General features: G+C 54.7%; 1 protein-coding gene across 2 annotated transcripts in view; it reads left to right on the top strand.

The window, feature by feature from the left end:
• The window catches only part of GDPD5 (glycerophosphodiester phosphodiesterase domain containing 5), a gene marked incomplete at its 5' end in the record, with an annotated part of 40,749 nt that extends 21,946 nt beyond the window's left edge, over positions 1-18,803 (top strand). The window contains 12 exons of one of the 2 annotated variants that reach the window (XM_084240976.1): positions 2,586-2,684; positions 2,825-2,918; positions 3,344-3,489; positions 8,582-8,664; positions 9,744-9,894; positions 10,456-10,674; positions 11,194-11,351; positions 11,601-11,748; positions 12,838-12,920; positions 13,423-13,437; positions 15,368-15,480; positions 17,922-18,803. In XM_084240976.1, coding sequence (XP_084097102.1) covers positions 2,586-2,684; positions 2,825-2,918; positions 3,344-3,489; positions 8,582-8,664; positions 9,744-9,894; positions 10,456-10,674; positions 11,194-11,351; positions 11,601-11,748; positions 12,838-12,920; positions 13,423-13,437; positions 15,368-15,480; positions 17,922-18,064 — 1,452 coding nt within the window. In that variant the 3' untranslated portion in view covers positions 18,065-18,803. The remainder of the gene's footprint in view (positions 1-2,585; positions 2,685-2,824; positions 2,919-3,343; positions 3,490-8,581; positions 8,665-9,743; positions 9,895-10,455; positions 10,675-11,193; positions 11,352-11,600; positions 11,749-12,837; positions 12,921-13,422; positions 13,438-15,367; positions 15,481-17,921) is intronic. The other variant, XM_084240975.1, reaches the window with a different exon arrangement.
• Between the last annotated feature and the right edge of the window lie 857 nt (positions 18,804-19,660).

The raw sequence follows: 19,660 nt of genomic DNA, 5'->3' as shown, positions 1-19,660 counted from the left end.
TTAAGCATATGCAAATAAACATTTCCTTTTCCCCTTTTATTTAAATGTTTTTTTTTTTTTTTTTTAAGATTTATTTATTTATTTATACAAGCATTGGGTACAGTCAGAAGCGCAGGAGGGTGAGAGAATTCACCAGAGCCAGAGCGGGGAACAGAGCAGGCAGAAGGACCGAAGTACACTGCTGAGGGGAGCAGCGGGCGGCAGGAGAGGTCTGCGCGCCATGTGGGACCCTCGTCCGGTGGCCGGGGAGCAGCCGGGGATCGAACCGGCACTGCAGAGGCTGCGGGCAGCTTCGCAACCCAGCGCTCAACCACTGCGCCACCAGGGAGGCCCTCCCCTTTTATTTAAACAGAAGTAGTAGCCTACCTCTCCTTAACAGAATTTCTGGAGTTCACTTTCTCCTGAGCACATTAAGAACACATGTCTGGGCCTCCCCGGTGGCGCAGCGGTTGAGCGCTGGGTTGCGAAGCTGCCTGCGGCCTCTGCGGCGCCGGTTCGATCCCCGGCTGCTCCCCGGCCACCGGAGGAGGGTCCCACATGGTGTGCAGACCTCTCCTGCCGCCCGCTGCTCCCCTCAGCAGTGTGCTTCGGTCCTTCTGCCTGCTCTGCTCCCTGCTCTGGCTCTGGTGAATTCTCTCACCCTCCGCGCTTCTGACTGTACCCAGTGCATGTATAAACCAAACAAACAAACAAATAATAACAAATAATAAATAAATAAATAAGACATGCCTCTAGGAAAAAAAAAAAAAAAAAAAAAGAACACATGTCTGTCACAGGCCCCTGCCCCATCCATGTCTAACCCACAGCTCCCAAGGGGTCCAGCTGGTCCCCTGCTGACGGGCCTGATCCCAGTCACGTTCAGTACATTGCCAGGGCACTGTGGCAGGGGTCTAGGTGGGGAACTGCTGGGAAAAGTGTGGGTACTTTTGTAACTTTGATAGTTCTAACCCGATGACCTCCTTGCCAGGGACCACCAATTGGTATTCTCCGGCAATCTGACTACGCCCATTAAAGCAGCCCTGCTCATAAAATCTCCGCAGATTTCTTCACGTTTGCCTGCGTAATGGGTGGAAATGGTAGCCCCATGCAGTTTTTGTTGTTGTTTTTAATTTCTTTGTAGAAGAACTGGGGTGCAGGCCAGAGGTGCAGGGGGTGAGAGGATTCACCAGAGACAGAGTGGGGAGCAGAACAGGCGGATCTACTGAAATAACTGCTGAGGGGAGCAGCGGGCGAGACTGGAGAGGTCTGCTGCGCCATGTGGGTCAGCATCCTGGCCAGGATCTAACTCAGGCCATGACAGTGATAGTGCTGAGACTGAATCTCTAGGCCCCCAGGGGCCACTGTAGTTTTAATTTGCATTCCCCTTCTGCTGAGTGAGACTGGGCCTCTAACGCATGCTCAAGTCATTTGCATTTTCTTTGCTGTCATCTGTCTCTCCATAGCTTTTGCCCTCTTTGCTATGGGATTTGGTCTTTGCTTATTTGCAGGAGCTCTTTATAGATTCAGAAAATCTGCAGCTGATGAACTGCAAATTGTTCTTCCTACTTTGTTGTTCACCTTGTGACTTTGTTGTGTTTTTGCTATAGAAACTTCTTCTTCTCAAGGATTTGAATCTGTCATTTCTTTTTATGGTCCTGCGTTTTGTGTCAGACTTAAAAGTCTTTCCCACTCCATGGTTAGAAATCATTTCTCTCTGGTATCACCTGGTAATTATACATTTCTACAGTTTTTAAACATTTAAAAAAATCTTTTTGTGAGTTATTTTAGGGGCATAGTGTGATTGTACTTTGTTCTTTTTAGATGATGCGCCCGTGTTCCCGACTCTGTGGAGTGATCCCTCCTTTCTCTTCTAATTTGATATGATACTTTTATCATCCACTAGAATTTTTTTTCAAAAGATTTATTTATTTATACAAGAACTGGGGTACAGGCCAGAGGCATGACAGACTGACGAAATACATTGCCGAGGTCATCCACTAGAATTTTAAAAATATATTTAGATCTATTTCTGAAGTTTTTATTTATCTCTTTTCTCTCTCTAGTCTCACACTGGTCCCACATTTAATACTACAGTTTTTACCGTGTTTTAATCATGATCTTTCTTTGGAGAGTCTGTTTCCCCCAAGTCCTGAGTATGGCAAGGCCCAGGATGCAGCTGGGAGGGAGTCCTTTGTAGCAGGCTGGGTACTGTGAGTGGGTCCAGGTTCCCCCATGGGGACTCCTCCCAAAGCCCCTGTTTCCCAGAAACCCCTCCTGGTTAGGGCTCCAGGAGAAGTCCAAGGGCCCAGGAGGTAAAGAGGAGGCTTGAAGAGTGCTTGGGCTTTCTAGTAAATAGGAGGCCTTTCCCCGAGATGCTGCCCTTCCTACTACTCACCACTGCAGCATCTGCCTGCGCTGGTTGCTCTGCCTGGCTTTCTTTCAATCCGTGCTGGTCTTTTTCCCTCCTACCTGCCCTGCTTTTAGTCATTCTCCTTTGCTTGCTCCATTTCTCCCGTCTCTCCTGTCCCTCCTGTCTCTCAGGCATCCTGAGGCTCCTCAGATTGTTCAGGCTCTGACCCTCTGCCTGGTGGCTTTTCCCCTCCCAGATTGGGCTGGTGGTCATCCTGGTGGCCACAGTGGTGGCCATGTCGGCAGTGGCTCAGCTGTGGGAGGACGAGTGGGAGGTGCTGCTGATCTCTCTGAGGGTAAGTGGGGTTTCCTCCCCTAAAACTGGAGACAGAGTTGCCTGCCCCATGGCTAGTCAGACGCCATCGGACCAGAATATAACCAGAGTGTCCAACATGACTGGGAGCCAATGGCCCCCCTCTGCCCCGTCTCACACCAGGGCACAGCACCATTCCTGCACATGGCGGCCCTGGTCACCATCACCGCGCTCTCCTGGATCATAGCAGGACAGTTCGCCCGCATGGAGAGGTCCTGTGAGTACGACTGGGTGGGACCTGCCTCTCCCGGGCCTTCCAAGTACCGAGGCCAGCTTGTCCTGCCCTCACCTGCATGTTACCTGGGTGGCCAGGGGCTAAGATGGAGCTCTCACTCTTGGCGTGGGGATGGGGGGGATAAGGAGGGATGGATTTCTGATTCAGAGTGACTGGAAGGTTCCATGGAGGGTTACAGACTTGCTGGCCTTGCTGAGTCCCTGTATCTAGAGGCCCAGCATGATTCTTCCCAGAATGATTGGGGGATACCTTGGTGACCTGAGGTCCCCTCAGATCATCTGAGTGCTGACAGGTGGAGGGAAACGTGGTCCACTGTCCCTCCTCAACCTACCCAGGGCTCACAGGGTGGGGGGTCTGGTGGGAACAGAAAGGCTTCTCCAGGCAGCACTCATACCCTGTGTCTGCAGCCTCCCAGATGGCCATTCTCTGTACCTTCCTCGCTGGGCTGTTTGCCCTCTACCTGGCCCCTCTCTCCTTCTCCTCTCCCTGCATCATGGAGAAAAAGGACCTGGGCCCCAAGCCCACCCTCATCGGCCACCGTGGGGCCCCCATGGTGAGTGCCATCAGGGGGTCCCAACAGTCGGTTGGGGGTGGGGTGGGCAGAGCTGCCATTCCAGGGGGAGAGGGCCAAAGATATGAGGGGAAGGACCTTGGACCTTGTAGGGAAATAGATATAGATATGATGCCTGTAATGCCTGTAATATAATTTTAGCAACAATTTTTAGCCCCTGTTGGGGAGTATAAAGGAAGGGTTGATGAAAAGGCCACATGAAAATACTTGGATGGATCAAATCCGGAAAAGCCCTGAAGGCATCTTAGTAAAAAGTTTTCACTTTTATCCAGGAAAGACATAGGTGGGGCAGGCATCAGGCCAGGGCCAGATACTGCTGGACTCTGGGTTTAGAAGGTTCTGAAGAGACATGCGGGGTGTGGGGAGAAGGAGCGGCAGGTGTGAGCCCACTGCTAGGGGAAGGCGTTGAAGTGGATTGAAGGGAGGGAGGAAGGAGTCGGTATCCGTTCACTCCTGCTCCCGCTACGCACCGGGCACCTGGTGAGCCAGAGGCCCTCCTTCCGGTGAGAGGGCAGCTGGGCCCCTTGGCAGCGTTGGGGGCCTGGCCAGCCTCTTCTTTTACTTGGTTTCCTCATTTTGTGCCTGGGATCATGAGAAAGCCTGGTCTGGAGGGTCCAGTGAAGCAGAAGTTAGCGTGTCTGAAGTGCCCAGCTGTGAGCCTGGCACACAGGAAGGAAGAGGCAGACATTCCCCTCATCTTGGGCAGCCCTGTGCGCAGCTCCCTCACCCACAAAACCTCGCCCTCCAACCCTGGGTCTCCGCGGAGCAGTACCAATGCCCGCCTGCTGGGGGCGTGTGGGGCCCGTGAGAGCTTGTTCTTATTTTTTTTTAATGTTACAAATATTTATTTGTATTTGCAATGTTTTTCATATATTTTTATTATTATTTGCTTGATTCTCAATATAGATATTTTTAAATGTAAAACTTTATAAAATTATCCATAATCCCACTTTTTTCATTTTCTTATTTCCTTTTTTTTTCTTTTCAAATTGGTGCATTTTTTAAAATTTTTTTTATTTTTTACATCATTGTTCATTTTGAAACAATATTTGCTTCCCCCCACCCCCTCAGGTGTGGTCCCCATAGAGTTTCCTTCACCAATGCACCCGTGCACCATCACCGCAGTCCCCTGTGCTCCTCCCTCCCTCCCTGATTCCTCTCCCGCCTCCTCCCCTGCAGGATGTCTCTGGTTTGTAATTGTCCGTTCTTGCTTTGTTGTGTTTTGTACTGTTGTTATTTTTTTACACCGATGTCTTATTGGGTTTCCCTATATTCCTGCTATAAGTAAAACCATCGGATATTTTTCTTTTTCTTTCTGGCTTATTTCACTGAGCAGAATTCCTTCTAGCTCCATCCATGTTGCTGCGAATGGCATGAGTTTATCTCTTTTGATTGCTGAGTAATATTCCATGGTGTATATGTACCACATCTTCTTGACCCAGTCATCTGTTTTTGGGCATATGGGTTGTGAGCTTGTTCTTGATTGTCACAGAGTGGGAGCGCTGTGGTTTCGCTGAATCTCAGGATAGTCAAGGAGGACTACAAAGTAAATGTTTTGAAAGGAGGTATCAAATCTGACAGGACTGCAAATCACTCCGAAGATCCTTCCCCTGCATGTGGTGCACGTCATTGTCTCCATTTTCTAGATAAGTCTCAAAGTTCTGTGCCCTGAGCTGCATCCTGGTGCTCTCCCACTACACCCCATACTGGTCTCGACACCATGGAGGCAACCAGCCGGGAAAGGCTTTGGAATCAGAGAGATCTGGGCTTGGGGTCCAGTTTTGCTACATGCTGCCTGTGTGTCTCCAGAGGGGATGGTTGTCACCCATCCCCTTGGAGTCTGATGTAAGGAAATTAAAAGGCAGCTTTCTCGGGTGGGTGGGGCCCAAGGCTGTGGCTCCTGCCCCACCAGATTACCCACCACACCTACTCTGGAGTGAGGGGACCCCAGCATGGATTGGTTTTTAGTAGAAAACTTTCAAATACTCACAGAAGTGGAAAGGAGAGTATAATGCACTATATAATGAAGAACATGATGGTAAATCTAATACCACCATAACATTTGTAAATATTTTTTGCTATTCTTGTTTCATCTATCTCCCTGCTTTTTTTATGCTCTAGTATTTTTTTTAAGATTTATTTGTTTGTGCATACAAGAACCAGGGTACAGGCCAGAGGTGTGGGGGGGGGGGTGAGAGGATTTACCAGAGACAGAGTGGGGAACAGAACAGGCAGATTAACTGAAAAACACTGCTGAGGGGAGCAGCAGGGAGACAGGAGAGGTCTGCTGCACCATGTGGGTAGCTCTGTGGCCAGGAATCGAACTCATGCAGCAGAGGCTGTGGACAGCTTCACAGGTTGCGTCTTAACCACTTGTGCCAACAGGGAGGCCCCTTTTGCTCTAGTATTTTAAAGCAAATCCCAGCTATTACATCTTTTTACCATTCATACTTCAGGGTATATCTCTAATGCAGCAGGAACTTAACATAGCCACAGCCACAATGCTGCTGTTTGCCTGACCAAATAAATAATTCCTTTATTTTATCTAAGATTGAATGCATATTTAGTTTTTCTTTGTTTTTTTAAAAAATATCTTTTCAGGGACGTCCCTGGTAGTCTGGGTGTTAAGTCTTAGCACTATGACCCCTACGGCTTGAGTTCCCCGGCCAGGGAGCTGACCCACATGGCACAGCAGACTTCTCTGTCTCACCCACTGCTCCCCTCAGCAGGGTATTCCGTTAGTCCGCCTGTTCTGTTCCCCACTCTGTCTCTGGTGAATCCTCAACCCCCCCCCCCTTTCTGGCCTAGACCCCAGTTCTTCTATGCAAAAATAAATAATAATTTTTAAAAAAGAAAATGAATTAAGTTTTAAAACATATATATATATATATATATCTTTTAGAGAGTTGAGTTGTTAAAAAGCACACATGGTGTATCTGGTTGACATCTAAGTATATTTTCATCTGTAATTGTACCCTTCTTTTTTTTCTGTGTGCTGTTTACATGTTGAGGTAGCTGAGTCATATGTCCTGTAGAATTTCCCATGGGGTGCATCTGACATTCTCATGTGGTTTTTGAGGGATGGACACGGGGTCTAACACAAGCCCTCTGTGTGTCACTGTGATTGCAAGTATATCTCCCGGGAATCTCCCACTGGCACTTCCTGAGTTCCCAGGTTGGCCAGAGAAGGCCAGGCTTCTATACCTCTCTCCAGGAGGCCTGCACCTAACCCAGAGAGACCTGAGTTTTAAAAGCCTCTTTTAGAGGCCTCTGAAAAGAGGCTTTTAAAACAAAGTCCCTCCCCCAATTTCTCTGCACAATCCCCCCCCCCCCAGGGTCTTCACAGCCCCTGCTATGACCCTTTGTAGCTCCCTATGTAGGCCCAGCCTACATAGGAGGGGGTGTTGGTACCTCTTGAGTGGTCACTTGTGGAAGGCCTGGCTACAGGACATTTAAAGGCCAGGTGCTCAGATGTAACTGAATCCTGCTCTACTTCTGGGCCACTTAACTGGGAGACAGGGAACAGGTTCTGCAAGGCTGCTCTGCTCTGGGGAAAAGGAAGAAAGGAACTCACTTTGTAGACATACTAATGTGTGTTATCTCACCTGTGAACTTGATAACTGTAGCCCACTTTATGGCTTAGAAACCGAAGTTCTGGAAAGTGAGTGAGGTGGTGGCCCAAGTGGTGTCTGGGAAGTGGAATTGCTCCTTGCGTCCAGGCTGCCTCCCCGAGGAGAGGAGTGCATTATGTGGTGGGGAGCAGCACAGCCAGAGGAAGAGGAGATGGAAATGAGTGGGAGTGGGTGGGAATGACTTGGGCTTGGGAAGCCTTGCCACCTCACCCCCTCACTGCCTGCTGCTCAGTCCCTGTCTTCCACCCAGCAAGTGCCTACGCTAGCCCAGTGCTCGGCGTGGTGCTGACCTCCAATGGCAACAAACGCTATGACAGGACTTAGGGTAGACAGAACTAGCCTCAGAGATTTTAGAAACCCAACCCTCCCAAATGGGAGGACCCTCAGAGAACAACAAATATACACCCCTACAAGGGGCAAATGTGGAAAACTGAGGTTCACGGGAGTAATAGTTTCACCCAAGGTCATGTGGCTAGATGATGATTGCCCTTCTGATCTTCTGGTGCTGATCTCCAAGGTTAACAGCTGTCATTATAATCACTTTCTGTATAACAGGCAACATGCTAGGGGCTGATAATCCAGGAACCAAACCAGGATATAGTCTTGTCATGTCTGTATAGATGAGGAAAGCCACTGAAATCACCCGATACCCACTGAAACTCTGTCATCCCATCTACCCATTCCTCTGCCTCAGGGTATACATTCAGCCCAGCCCCAGACGGCCACACAGGCAGAGGTCTCTAAAAAGCCCTCCACCTCCAGTGCCTAGCTCAATGCCTGAAGACACCAGTGATAGCACAGCGACTATTGCTACTGCTTATTAAGTGGTAGCTACATGTCAGGCATTTACATATATTGGCACTAGCCACCCCTGTCTCCCAAAACCTGTGAGGCGGCTATGATTGAGCAGATAAAGAAACTGGGTTTTAAGAAGCTGCACAGGGGCCTCCCCGGTGGCGCAGCGGTTGAGCGCTGGGTTGCGAAGCTGCCTGCGGCCTCTGCGGCGCCGGTTCAATCCCCGGCTGCTCCCCGGCCACCAGAGGAGGGTCCCACATGGCGCGCAGACCTCTCCTGCCGCCCGCTGCTCCCCTCAGCAGTGTACTTCGGTCCTTCTGCCTGCTCTGCTCCCCGCTCTGGCTCTGGTGAATTCTCTCACCCTCCCTCGCTTCTGACTGTACCCAGTGCATGTATAAACAAAAAAACAAACAAACAAACAAACAAATAAATAAATAAAAACATGCCTCTATAAAAAAAAAAATCTTTAAAAAAAAGAAGGTGCACAGGTTGGAAAGTGGGGGGAGACCCACACAGCTACTGCTTAGAAGAGTCAGAATTCAAATTGCGCCTGTCCCAGCCTCCCAACATGGAACGTTCTCTGTTGGCTGATGAGGGGCACATCAGCTAAGTCTCAACTCTTCCCTTACCATTCCCTTCCTCCCCAGATGGCCCCAGAGCACACACTGATGTCCTTTCGGAAGGCCCTAGAACAGAAGTTGTATGGGCTCCAGGCTGACGTCACTATCAGGTAGGTGTGGGGTTTGGGAGTAAGGTATACCTCCTTCCACCTCTCCCCGCCACCCCCCCACCTCCCACCCAGCATCTGCATCTGGGTCTCTGCTAGAGAGACCTCAGTTCCCAGAGCCTTGGAGATGGGAGGGTGGAGCCTCAGATCATCCACAGCAGGTCAAGCGCACGGTAAGTGCTAATCAACCTTGGGCCAAACTCCAGGATATAAAAGAAAAAAGAGCAGATGCTCTTAGTTCCAATGGTTGGGGGCGTGGGGGATGCAAAGAAGGGAGGTCTGGGCTCCTGCCACAGATCTGCTTGAGGGAAAGACCAGATCTATATGGCTCAGCAAGATGGCGCTCAGAACTGTGATGAGTGAAGCAATCAAGTTGCAGAGCCATATGTTCGCTAGTCTGTCATTTCTATTTTAGAAGGTCACCCAGCAGTGACTTGTGCATTTTCCACATGTAGATGTAAGTACATATTAGTGTAAAGGGCAGGCCGCGTCTACACCAATCTAGCATCATCTCTGAGAAGGTGGGGGGGACAGCATTGAGGCCTGAAGCCGCACAGACTGCACTGAGCGCACACGCACGAGGACACTGTCTCCCGTAGGCCTCACAAGATTGTGGATTTATCAAAACTCTTGAGCAGATGGTGTAAAATGCCTTGAGGAATTGGCACGGTGCCTTTTCCTATTCCCCCCCATATGGGCTATTGGCCGCCTCCATGGTGCAAATCAGGATGGTGGTGGGGTGGAGCTGGCGCTGCTCATGATGCCTCACATGGACTGGGTTCTCAGCCAGGTTCCATTGACTGACTTGTGGACCTTGAACTAGGCACGCCCCTCTCCCAGCACAGCTGCCCCGGTATCACACGAGGTAGTAACTGCCTTCCCCAGATGCAGGGAGAATAGGCCCAGCAAAAGGGAGTCCCCCACACCCCCCTGTCCTTGGGCAGACGGGGTCGAGGCCCAGGGAGGGCAGCCCGCCTGGTGGGTTGGTGTAAGTGGGTGGGGAGGAGTGTGGGGTAGAGGGTGGTTGTTGGCGGGCAGGAGCGGGGCCTGGGTGGGCCGTGACTCGGGGCCCCCTCTCGCAGCCTGGATGGCGTGCCTTTCCTCATGCACGATGTCACTCTGCGGCGCACCACCAACGTGGAGGAGGAGTTCCCGGAGCTGGCGCGCAGGCCTGCCTCCATGTTCAACTGGACCATCCTGCAGAGGCTCAACGCCGGCCAGTGGTTCCTGAAGGTGAGGCCACTCCTGTCCCAGGCTAGGCATGGAAAGTGGGGCAGGGACCCCATGGGCTGAGAGGGCCAGGGGTGGCCCTGGGCTCGGGTGACCCCTACTCCTAGAGCTTTCTTGACTCTGCCAGGCTGGTTGGGACCTCCTGGAGCTCCTGCCACTGCAGCTTGGACATCATGGTCATCACTGCTTGTTCTGGTTCTGTCTCCCCCATCAGAAAAGTTGATGGTGATGATAACAGTAAATAGTTAAAATTTTAAACACTGGCAAACCTCTGGGGGGATGATGGTTTTCTGATCTGAAATGCTACTAAAGGAGAACTGCTAGGGTCTAGAAGATGTTCCAAGCAAACCATTCTTTTGGCAAGCAGGGTTTGGCCTAGGGAGGTGAGGATTGGGGTCTCCGAGAACCCCCACAGGGCCACAGCCATCCATTTGCCTGACATACACACTCAAGCACCGCCAGACACTGGCAGCTCAGCGGCCTTCACACTCCATTGCCCGGAAGGCCCAGGAGTGGCTGAAAGGACTGGTGACACAGTCCTGTGTGTGTCCCTGTCTCTGCCAGACCGACCCCTTCTGGACGGCCAGCTCCCTGTCACCCTCCGACCACAGGGAGGCCCAGAACCAGTCCATCTGCAGCCTAGCAGAGCTTCTGGAGCTGGCCAAGGGCAATGCCACACTGCTGCTCAACCTGCGTGACCCGCCACGGGAACACCCCTTCCGCGGCAGCTTCCTCAACATCACGCTGGAGGCCTTGTTGCACTCAGGCTTCCCCCAGCACCAGGTGAGGCCCCCAGCTCACCCCCAGGAGAACCCCTGCCTTGCTGGAGTCCTGCTTCAGCTTAAACTCCCTGTCCCCTCACTGCCACATTTGTAAAGTGGGGGGGTCATCTCCTCACTCCTTTTCAGAGTCAGGGTGATGGAGAAGAGGGGAACAAGAGATTCCTTAAAATGTGCAAAGGGCACCAGTGGGTCCAGGTTCTCGGGACACCAGGCACCTCTTCAGCTGAGCCACACTTCTCTGTCGTGAATGTTTGGGCTTCAGAGGAATGCGACACCAACGCGTGACAGCACACCCTCACCACTGCGGACCCCATGCAGAGTGACTGGCATGGGATGCTAGTCTAGAGGGGAGACTCCTGAGATGTTGCAACCAAGTGTGGTCCCCCAAAGATGATTATTCCATTTAAGCTCTCACCATGCGTCAGGTCACAGCTCTTAACTCCTCCAGGCTCTGAAAGGCCGACACTCTAACCCCATTTTACACAAGAGAAACCTGAGCCTGCTCCCTCTCCACCCGCAGGTCATGTGGCTGCCTAGCAGGCAGAGGCCCTTTGTGCGGAAGGTGGCTCCTGGCTTCCAGCAGACCTCAGGCTCCAAGGAGGCGGCCGCCAGCCTGCGGAGAGGCCACATCCAGTGGCTGAACCTGCGCTACACTCAGGTGTCGCGCCAGGAGCTCAGGTGCCCGCCCCGCCCGGCCCCGCCCAGGCTCACCCTGAGGCGGACTGAGATCCTCTGGGCAGAGGCTGGACACTCAGGGTTCAAAGCTGAGAGGTTGAGAGCATCCGGCAGGCCTGGGAGCAGAGTCCTTCCTCCAGGGACAGTTGTGGGGATGGCACAAGGTCATGAAGGGATCATGTCTGGGCTCCCCACGCTGGGCCCAGAGGCACCCCATCCTCGGGCTGACCAGCCTGGCCCCCTGCCCCACAGGGACTATGCATCCTGGAACCTGAGTGTGAACCTGTACACGGTCAACACGCCGTGGCTCTTCTCCCTGCTGTGGTGCGCGGGGGTCCGGTCCGTCACGTCCGACAACTCCCATGTCCTATCCCAGGTGCCTTCTCCCCTTTGGATCCTGGTGAGTTGGGGGATTTGGCGGGGAGGGGCCAGAGGACACCTCGGGAATGGCAGGGAGCTGCTCTAGCCACTCTTGGGCTCTCTCTGCTGTGGTCTCAGGGGTGGGGGAAACACAGAGTGGGGGTCGAGGCTTGAGGCAGATTTTCACGGCCTGTGGGGTCCACACAAAGGTGCTGGAGGCCAGAGGAGCCTGGGTCTGACCAGAGAGAAGTGAACAGCTACTTGGTTTTTTGGGGTTTGGAGAATAGTGTGTCTTGTTTTACAAGGAGGGAAGTCATTGGGGAAAGGGCATCATCGAGAACACTCAAGTCGGCTGGTGCGTACAGCCATTAATACATTTTTAGCTGCCCTAGTACCTGCAGACAGGCCTGAGTCCAGTCCCAGCCTTACCACTGCAAAGCTTGGGGATCTTTTGACCTCCATCCTGGACTCCCACTGCCACCTCCCTGAGGACCTAAAAGGCAGGTGGAGGGTTTCCGTGCAGCTGACAGAGTGCCAGGGTCAGCGAATCAATCTAGATTATGGACGGTTACGCCCATCCACCAGCCCATTGTCCTTAAAAACCTCCAAAGGCTCAGCACAGGACGAGGTGAAATGACTGTGACAGCAGCAGGGATGAGCACACTCAAATTTCCAGGACACAGTCGTTGACCAAGAGCAAGAAGTGCCCCTTACCCCAGCCCTGTCCCCTCCCCTCAGCTTAGCTGAGATGGAGGTGGCCTGGCCAAGGGGCCCTGGTGGAGCCCCGAGGCCCTATCCCTGCAGTGACACAGCACTCTTCACCCGCATGGACCCACACTCCCTCACACTCACCCTCACTGTTACCAGTCTGTCTCTCAAAAAGCTGGAGAGCTTTCTGACCTGAGCCCCCTTAGGCGCAGGCCCCAGATCTAACACCCCACCCAGACCTGTCATCTCACTCACTCTCCAACCCCCAGGCTCCACGTCCACAGCTCTCAAGCCCCTGTCCCTCCAGGCCCTCCCCACCCCTGCTCGATGGTGATGTGGGGTCCCCCTGCCCGTGGACCCTCTGGAGCCCTTGTCTGTTCTGGCCGTGACTGGAAGCCGGCCACGGGCCGTCTGTCCACAGCCCCCGGACGAGTACTGTCTCATGTGGGTCACCGCCGACCTGATCTCCTTCACCCTCATCGTTGGCATCTTCGTGTTCCAGAAGTGAGTAGGCTCTGACCACCCTGCGCGGGCTTCCCCGCCCCAGCCAGGTGAACCTCTTCTGAGCCCTGGGCCAGGCGCAGGTGTGACAGACGCCCTGTGCAGGGAGGAGGGGGGCTCCCACTGGCCCCTGCGACCCAGCCTCCGCCGGAGCCGGGTGGCTTCCGAGAGGAGCCCCCACACCGGAGCCCAGAGCCAAGCTGTGCCGGGATTTGCCGTGTGGACTTGGACGCGTTCCGGCCCCAATCCAAGCCCGTGCCCTCGCCTGCTCCCCGCGCACCCGCGGCTCCCACCAGCACTCAGCGCCAGGGCAGTCTCCGGCCTCCCCCCAGCGACCGTGGGGATGGTGGGGAGGTGGGGTCAGACCAGGGGAGGGTTTAGGGCCAGCCAGGAGCCAGGGTTTTATTCTCACCTGACTTCTCTCTCTGTCCCATACCGCTCTGATCCGGCGCATGTCCCTCCTCTCTCCCCTTGCCCCTCTCTGCTGCACTCTGGCATCTCACAGCTATCACTTGATCAGGTAATTCTGGTGTGGTCTCCCTCCTTCTCCTCCTGTTCCTTTTTTTCCTCTTCCTGGCCGCCCCCTTCTCCAGCTCCGTTTGAAATCCTGCTGTGCAGCCTGGCTGGGCCTCCCTCGCAGCCAGGCACCTTCCCAGACACCTCCCCTCGCCTGAGCTTCCTCCCCTCCCCGCAGCCCACCACACCCTGTCTGGCCCTCCGGCCCTCCTGCTGTTTCTGGGGATGGGGATCCAGCTTTTCCTTGCAGGTTGCTGACCTGACCTCTCTGCACTAAGGCCCCTCCGCTAGATTGGGGGCCTGCCAGGACAACCCCCACCTTTGCCTCTCCCATCACTCATGGTTTACCTTTCTCAGTCTGTCTCATTTTCTGTCCTTGACTCCCGCCTTGCCCCTGCTCCATACTCACAGCCTCCCCTGCTTTCTCCTGGGGAGGCCCCCACAGTGGTTGAGCTTCCTGTCCTGGATGTGCTTGGCTGCGGAGACCCTGGCCCACACTTTCCTTGCAGGTTTAAGGTTAATTTCCAAGATGAGACCTAGGTTTTAAGGATGGAGCTCCCGGTGGTCCAGTGCCTTTAGCCCTGCGGATCAAGCAGCTTCCCTGATCAGCTTCTAGGGAAACTGTGTGTTCTCTGACTGCGTTGCTGACCCAGTAGAAAGACAGGTACCCACGCGTGCTGCCTGCACAGGAGGCAGGTCTTCACGCGCAGAGCCAGGATGCCGCGGAGGCCTTAGGAAGGCCCAGGTGCTGCTACAGAGAGGGTGAGCCCGCTCAACACAGCCAGGAGGCATCGTTGCTGTCTCCCTGGAGTCAGGAGAGGCCTGATGGAGGAGCAGACCCTGGGGAGCATTTCCCTGTGGGCCTCATCCTTCCATTCATTCACTCAAATGTGGGTACCTGCACAGCAGGCACTGAGGTTGGTGTTGAGGACACAGCAGTAAATATGACACCCTAACAACATCCTCAAGGACATGTAGGGAGGCCAGCCCAGCCAGAGCACAGGCTGCCTTCCCTCTGCTTTCTGCTTTCCCTAGTCCGTCTCCTCTGTTCATCTACCCTTCTGTCTGGCCATCGGTCCATCTCTGCTGCGCTAACCCCATCTGGAGGTCATTGATTTTCTCATGGCGTCTGGGCTCCCTCCACCTACCCCAGTGGGGCTCATTGCCCTGGGGGGTTGGGTTCTTGTTTCTGAGCTGCCCCCTGTTTCTCTCGGTGGGAGTGGGAGTGAGGGCCAGAATCCTTCTGTCTGGGTCTGTCTAAATTCCAAGACCAGAGATTCGGGGCTAGTTCAGAGAAGCCACGACAGCACAGTGTCCACTCTCCCTGGCCCTGCAGGACCCGTGTGGTCCCACTGTCAGCCTATGAAGTTCACTTTACCCCCGCCTTGCTCCTGCCCAGCCATCAGAGAGGTAATCACGCCGGCCTGACCCTCCCGCTAGGGAGTGGGGACCCTACTCTCCCGGGGCCGTTGGAACAGAACAGCAGCCAGCCTCACCACGACACCCTGGCCTCTGAACCTGTGAGACCACTTCTGAGCAAAGCGCACACATGCTCACAGCTCCCTTCGCCTTCCTGCTTTCCTTTACCTCCTCTCTGGGGTCCCCCCGGCTTTGCTCAGCCTGGTCATGCTGGTGGAGCTGTGGGTAACATCAGTTGGGACACCCTGAGATGGGTGGGTAGGTTTCAGAGTCACAGTTACTAGCCCCCCTCGTTTGTCTCATCCAAAGAGGGCCAGGTGCAAAATTGGGGGCACCTTAGAACCAAGCCAAACCACCTTCCTGGGCAAGGGGAGCTGATTTAGGACCCCAGAGGTAAGAGAGCCCGGCTGGGCGTCTGTGCAGTCAGCAGAGTCAGAGGCTCTGGAAGTGGGCAGGATCCCTGCTCCCAGGAGAAGGTGGGGAAGGACCTGATGCCCGTGGGGCCATCTCTGCAGGTGGCGCCTGGGTGGCATACGGAGCTACAACCCTGAGCAGATCATGCTGAGCGCCGCCGTGCGCCGGACCAGCCGGGACGTCAGCATCATGAAGGAGAAGCTCATCTTCTCAGGTGTGCAGCCCGCAGACAGGCTGAGGCTGGAGGTGGCCTCGGTTCTCAGCACCCCCCACACGCACGCACAGTCACTCACAGGAAGGTGTGTGTGAACCCCGCCCGCGTGTAGAAACCTACCCCGCGCCCCATGTGGTCATCCAGCGTAGGCCCTGTCCACAGTGTCAGGCCCATGGGGGGCGGCTAAGGGCGCCGCGAAGGTGAGGGTTACGGGAAGGGGGTCTGCTCTGAAGGCCTATCCCGCCTGGCCTGGCTCACACATAAATCGAGTTGTGATTTTGATTTCGCCCCTCCTTGGTGCCAGCTTCTGCGGATATTCCCAGTCTGGTGGAGGTGGCAGCTGGATAAACAAACCCATGGAAAGCGGGTGTCACTGGAGCACTGCCAGGTGGTGGTGCTGAGCCGGAGCGGGGTTTAAGGGAGGAGGGGGCAGTCGTGGTCACAGCGCCCTGGCACAGTAAGGAGATCTGGGGGCCCACTTTGCAAGGAGGTCACACAGTTGCCGTGGGAAGGATGGGGAGGAGGGGCCCAGTGGGGGTTTGAGGTAAGGGCTTAGCGTGCAGAGGGACGGAGGAGCACGCCAGGCAGCGCAGCATGTGCTCATCTGTGAGGGCGCACTGCTTGCTGGGGCTTGACGGGAGGAGCCATTGGCTGGCTCACCCCAAGATGGTGCTGAGGGGCGCTGGGGCCCTGAGCATGTGATCGGGAGCTTGAGCTGCATTCTGAAAGCAGAGGCGGGTTGTGGGTAGGTTTGGTTTTGGCCACTCGTGCACTAGGACTGTAACGCAGTACTCAAAACAGGTGGCTTAAGCCACAGAAGTTTATTGTCTCACACTTCTAGAGGCTGGAAGTACAAACCAAGGTGCAGGCAAGGCTGAGGGTGGGATCTGGTGCAGGCCTCTCCCCTTGGCTTGTAGGTGGCCACCATGTGTCCACCTGGCACTCTCCCAGCATGCATGTGCATACCCTAACTTCCCCTTTGTGAGGACACCCGTCATGTTAGGTCAGGGCTCACCACTTAGTGAGCTCATCTGAACCAGCTGCATCAGCAGTGACTGCGTTTCCTCGAGCCTCAGTCTGACGGAGGATTATGTAGGACTTAAATATAAGAATTGGGGGGGGGGGGAATAATTCAATCCATAATGTGGAGGGTAGATTGGAGGGGGAAGCTGGAGGCAAGAAACCAATAATTCAGGCAATAGCTGTGGGTAAGGCACAGAAAGGAGAGATTTGAGAGTATTTAGGAACCAGAGGTACCTGGGTTCAAATCCCAGCTCTACTCCAACTAGCTGGACAAAGGGAGACATCACCTGACCTGTTCAGTGTCAGCCTCGTCTGTAAAATGGTCTGGCTCCTCCTCACAGGCACTTGTGAGGGTCAGCTTTGCCCAGAGGGGTGCCTACTAAGCACTGCCCGAATGAACCAGGCCCACTGGGGATAATTACAGTTTTAGGGGGGCTGGCTCCAAGGATAATGTAATCACCACTCACTCATTGATTCCTCCTTCATTCATTCAACGGTGAATGCCAGGTGCTGTTTTAGATACTCAGGACACAGCTTCTTGCCTGTGGAGTTCTGACATTCCTCTTGCCCTCACTCAAAAGTCCCTTCTCACCTGCATACCACGGGTGAACTGGAGAAGTTTCCCTGGTCCTCGGGCCACACTGGACAGCTCCTGGGAGAGGTCGCCAGCCCAAGGCATCCCTGGTCCCCAGACCCTGCACTGTGCCTGGCCCAGAAGGGGTGGGTTTTTATGCTAGAAGGCAGAAGACCAGCCTCTAGGCCTGGCAGGTCGTGCCCGTCAGGTGCCTGCCCATCCTGGAGTGCTGAAGGTCATTCACCGAGCCAGCTGCCCAATCCAGGTTGAAAGGTCCACTGCAGGGGCTCCCAGCCAGGCACCCTCATGCAGCAGACCGGCTCTGAGCTCTGCTGTGTGTCCTGTGCCATGCCAGGCACTAGGGACACGGACACCCAGCCTCCCTGTCCTCCCAGCCCACCCCCCATCCTCAAGATGCTCCAGCTGGGGAGGGCCACAGTGACAGAACAGGATGAGAGGGGGAAGGTCAGAGGGAAGCAGGAGGAGGCTTAGGGGAGGCTCTCAGGAGCTGGGATAAGATGAGAAGAGTTGAGCTGGGGTTTAAGAAAGTTGTGGATGAAGAGGTCCCTCTCAGGAGACACGCCAAAATGTCAAAGACCTGGGAGAAGCAAACACAAGGTGCCAGACTCAAGAAGGTACAGATAATTTTCTGTAGCCAAAAGGCAGTGTGCAAGGGGTAAGGAGCCTAGCGTGAGGCCAGAGGGTTCAGCAGAAACAAAGGGGGATCTTGACTGCCAAGCTCAATACCAAACCCACACCCAGAGGTCGCAAAGGCTCCAGTGCCTGCCTGAGAGTGGTTGCAGGCCACCTTCCCCGCTCACATCTGCCTCCTCTGGCCCAACAGAGATCAGCGATGGCATGGAGGTCTCTGATGAGCTCTCCGCATGTTCAGACAACAGTTACGACATGTACGCCAATAGCACCACCGCCGCCATGGGCCCCCGAAGGAGTGGTGCCAAGACCCTCACAGATCGAAGTGGGCCTTAGCTGAAGATGTGTCTGTCTGTACCTGACGTGGAAACTGGGAACCCAGGAGAGCTGGCAGAAGTGCCTGGACTCGGTGTGCTCTGGGAGTTGGCTCCACGGCCTCCTCAGGGGCTCCAGCCCCTTGTCAGCCGTGGCCTCTCTTGAAGAGGCTCTCCGCCCTGACGCCCAGCTGGGCCAGGACTCCAGTCCCTCAGATGCCCCTGCAGGCCTGGGACTCCTTCTGAGAAGTATAGCCGGGGCCAGGCTCTCCCACACTGACCTGGAAGCTGTGATGGGTCACTGGGCCCCACCCGGCCCCTGTGGCAGTGGAGGTGTGGACGCCCTCCTGTGTCTGTCTTCCTGTCCATGCTGTGAGGCAACTGGCTTCTCCATTTTTATCCAGCCTTCAGGGTCTGGGCTGGGTCTCTGCCCCCAGAAACCCTGCTCTTCACGTCAGTCTCAAAGCACAAGGAGCTCTGGCCCAGGAGGGAAGCCGCCTCGGTGGTGGGGACACTCCTCCCCAACCAGCCTCTCACTGCTGCTGGCCCCTGCCCCAGGAGAGAGCCTGAGCCACGTCCCCTGGGAGCAACTCAGGGCTGCCCCGTCTCATGCCCAAGTGTCCAGCAGGGCTCTAGGGCAGAGTGGCCCAGAAGCCTGCCGATTCACAGACTGACACAACCTCAGGTTCCCATGACGGTGGCCACAGGGCAGTGGGCATGGGGTTGGCACCACCTGGGAGAAGTGTTCTGGCTGGTCAAGGGTGGGCATGTGGAGGGAGCCTGACGGGCCTTGATCAAAGTGATTAAAGCTGCCATCTTGACCTGTGTCATGCCTGAATTGTCAGTGGGAGGTTGGGGACAGCTTGCTGCATTGGGATTCTGCTTCGAGATAAACCCAGACCGCTTTGAGAAACCATCCTCAGAAACGAATGGAAGGTGGCAGGGAGGGTGGCTGAGTCCCACCCTAAATCGCCATGGGTGCCTGGAGTTCCTTAACAGCCCCAGGGGCGGGGACCACTCTTCCCACGTTGTGGAGGCATAGACTGTCCGGGAGAGGTAGAGGACAGCCGAGGCCATGCAGCTTAGAGCAGGCAGAGGCAGAACCATGCTCTGGTCCGGAACATATATGCTCCTTCTGTTACCTGGGGTCGGCGTGGCAGATGGGGAAGACAGGTCCATGTAGGGACGAACAGGTCCTCACACAGACGTGGAGGTTTTGGGAGCTCCCTCCGCAGGATGCCTCTCCCCCGTGGCAGGGATCTGACTGACTTCTCAGACACTGGACCTGACAGGAGGTACATTCCTAGCACAGTGCAGTACCTGGGCCAACAGCTAAAACAGAGCCCCGGAGACAGGCCAGGCCTGTAACTCCCATACTTGTCCTAAGAATCTGTGTTGTGTGGTCTTGGGTATGTCCTAAGGGGTGAGGGGGAGGCTAAACCCCAACTCTAGCCTGCAGTAAATAAATATGGTACTTTCTGGGAGCCAAGGATGTGGCCCTTCTCCAAAACAAAGTCTTCTGAGTAGAATTCTTAGGATCTGGCACCTTGAAGGAAAGGAAATCTCTCCCCAGACAGAGGCTCCCCATATTAATCTCTAGGACTGCCCCTCAGGGATT

This window comes from Talpa europaea, assembly GCF_964194135.1.
Source record: "Talpa europaea genome assembly, chromosome: 1".
NCBI classification, from domain to species: Eukaryota; Metazoa; Chordata; class Mammalia; order Eulipotyphla; family Talpidae; genus Talpa; species Talpa europaea.
Note: the sequence above shows the minus strand (reverse complement) of the source record. Positions and strands in the feature narration are given on the sequence as shown.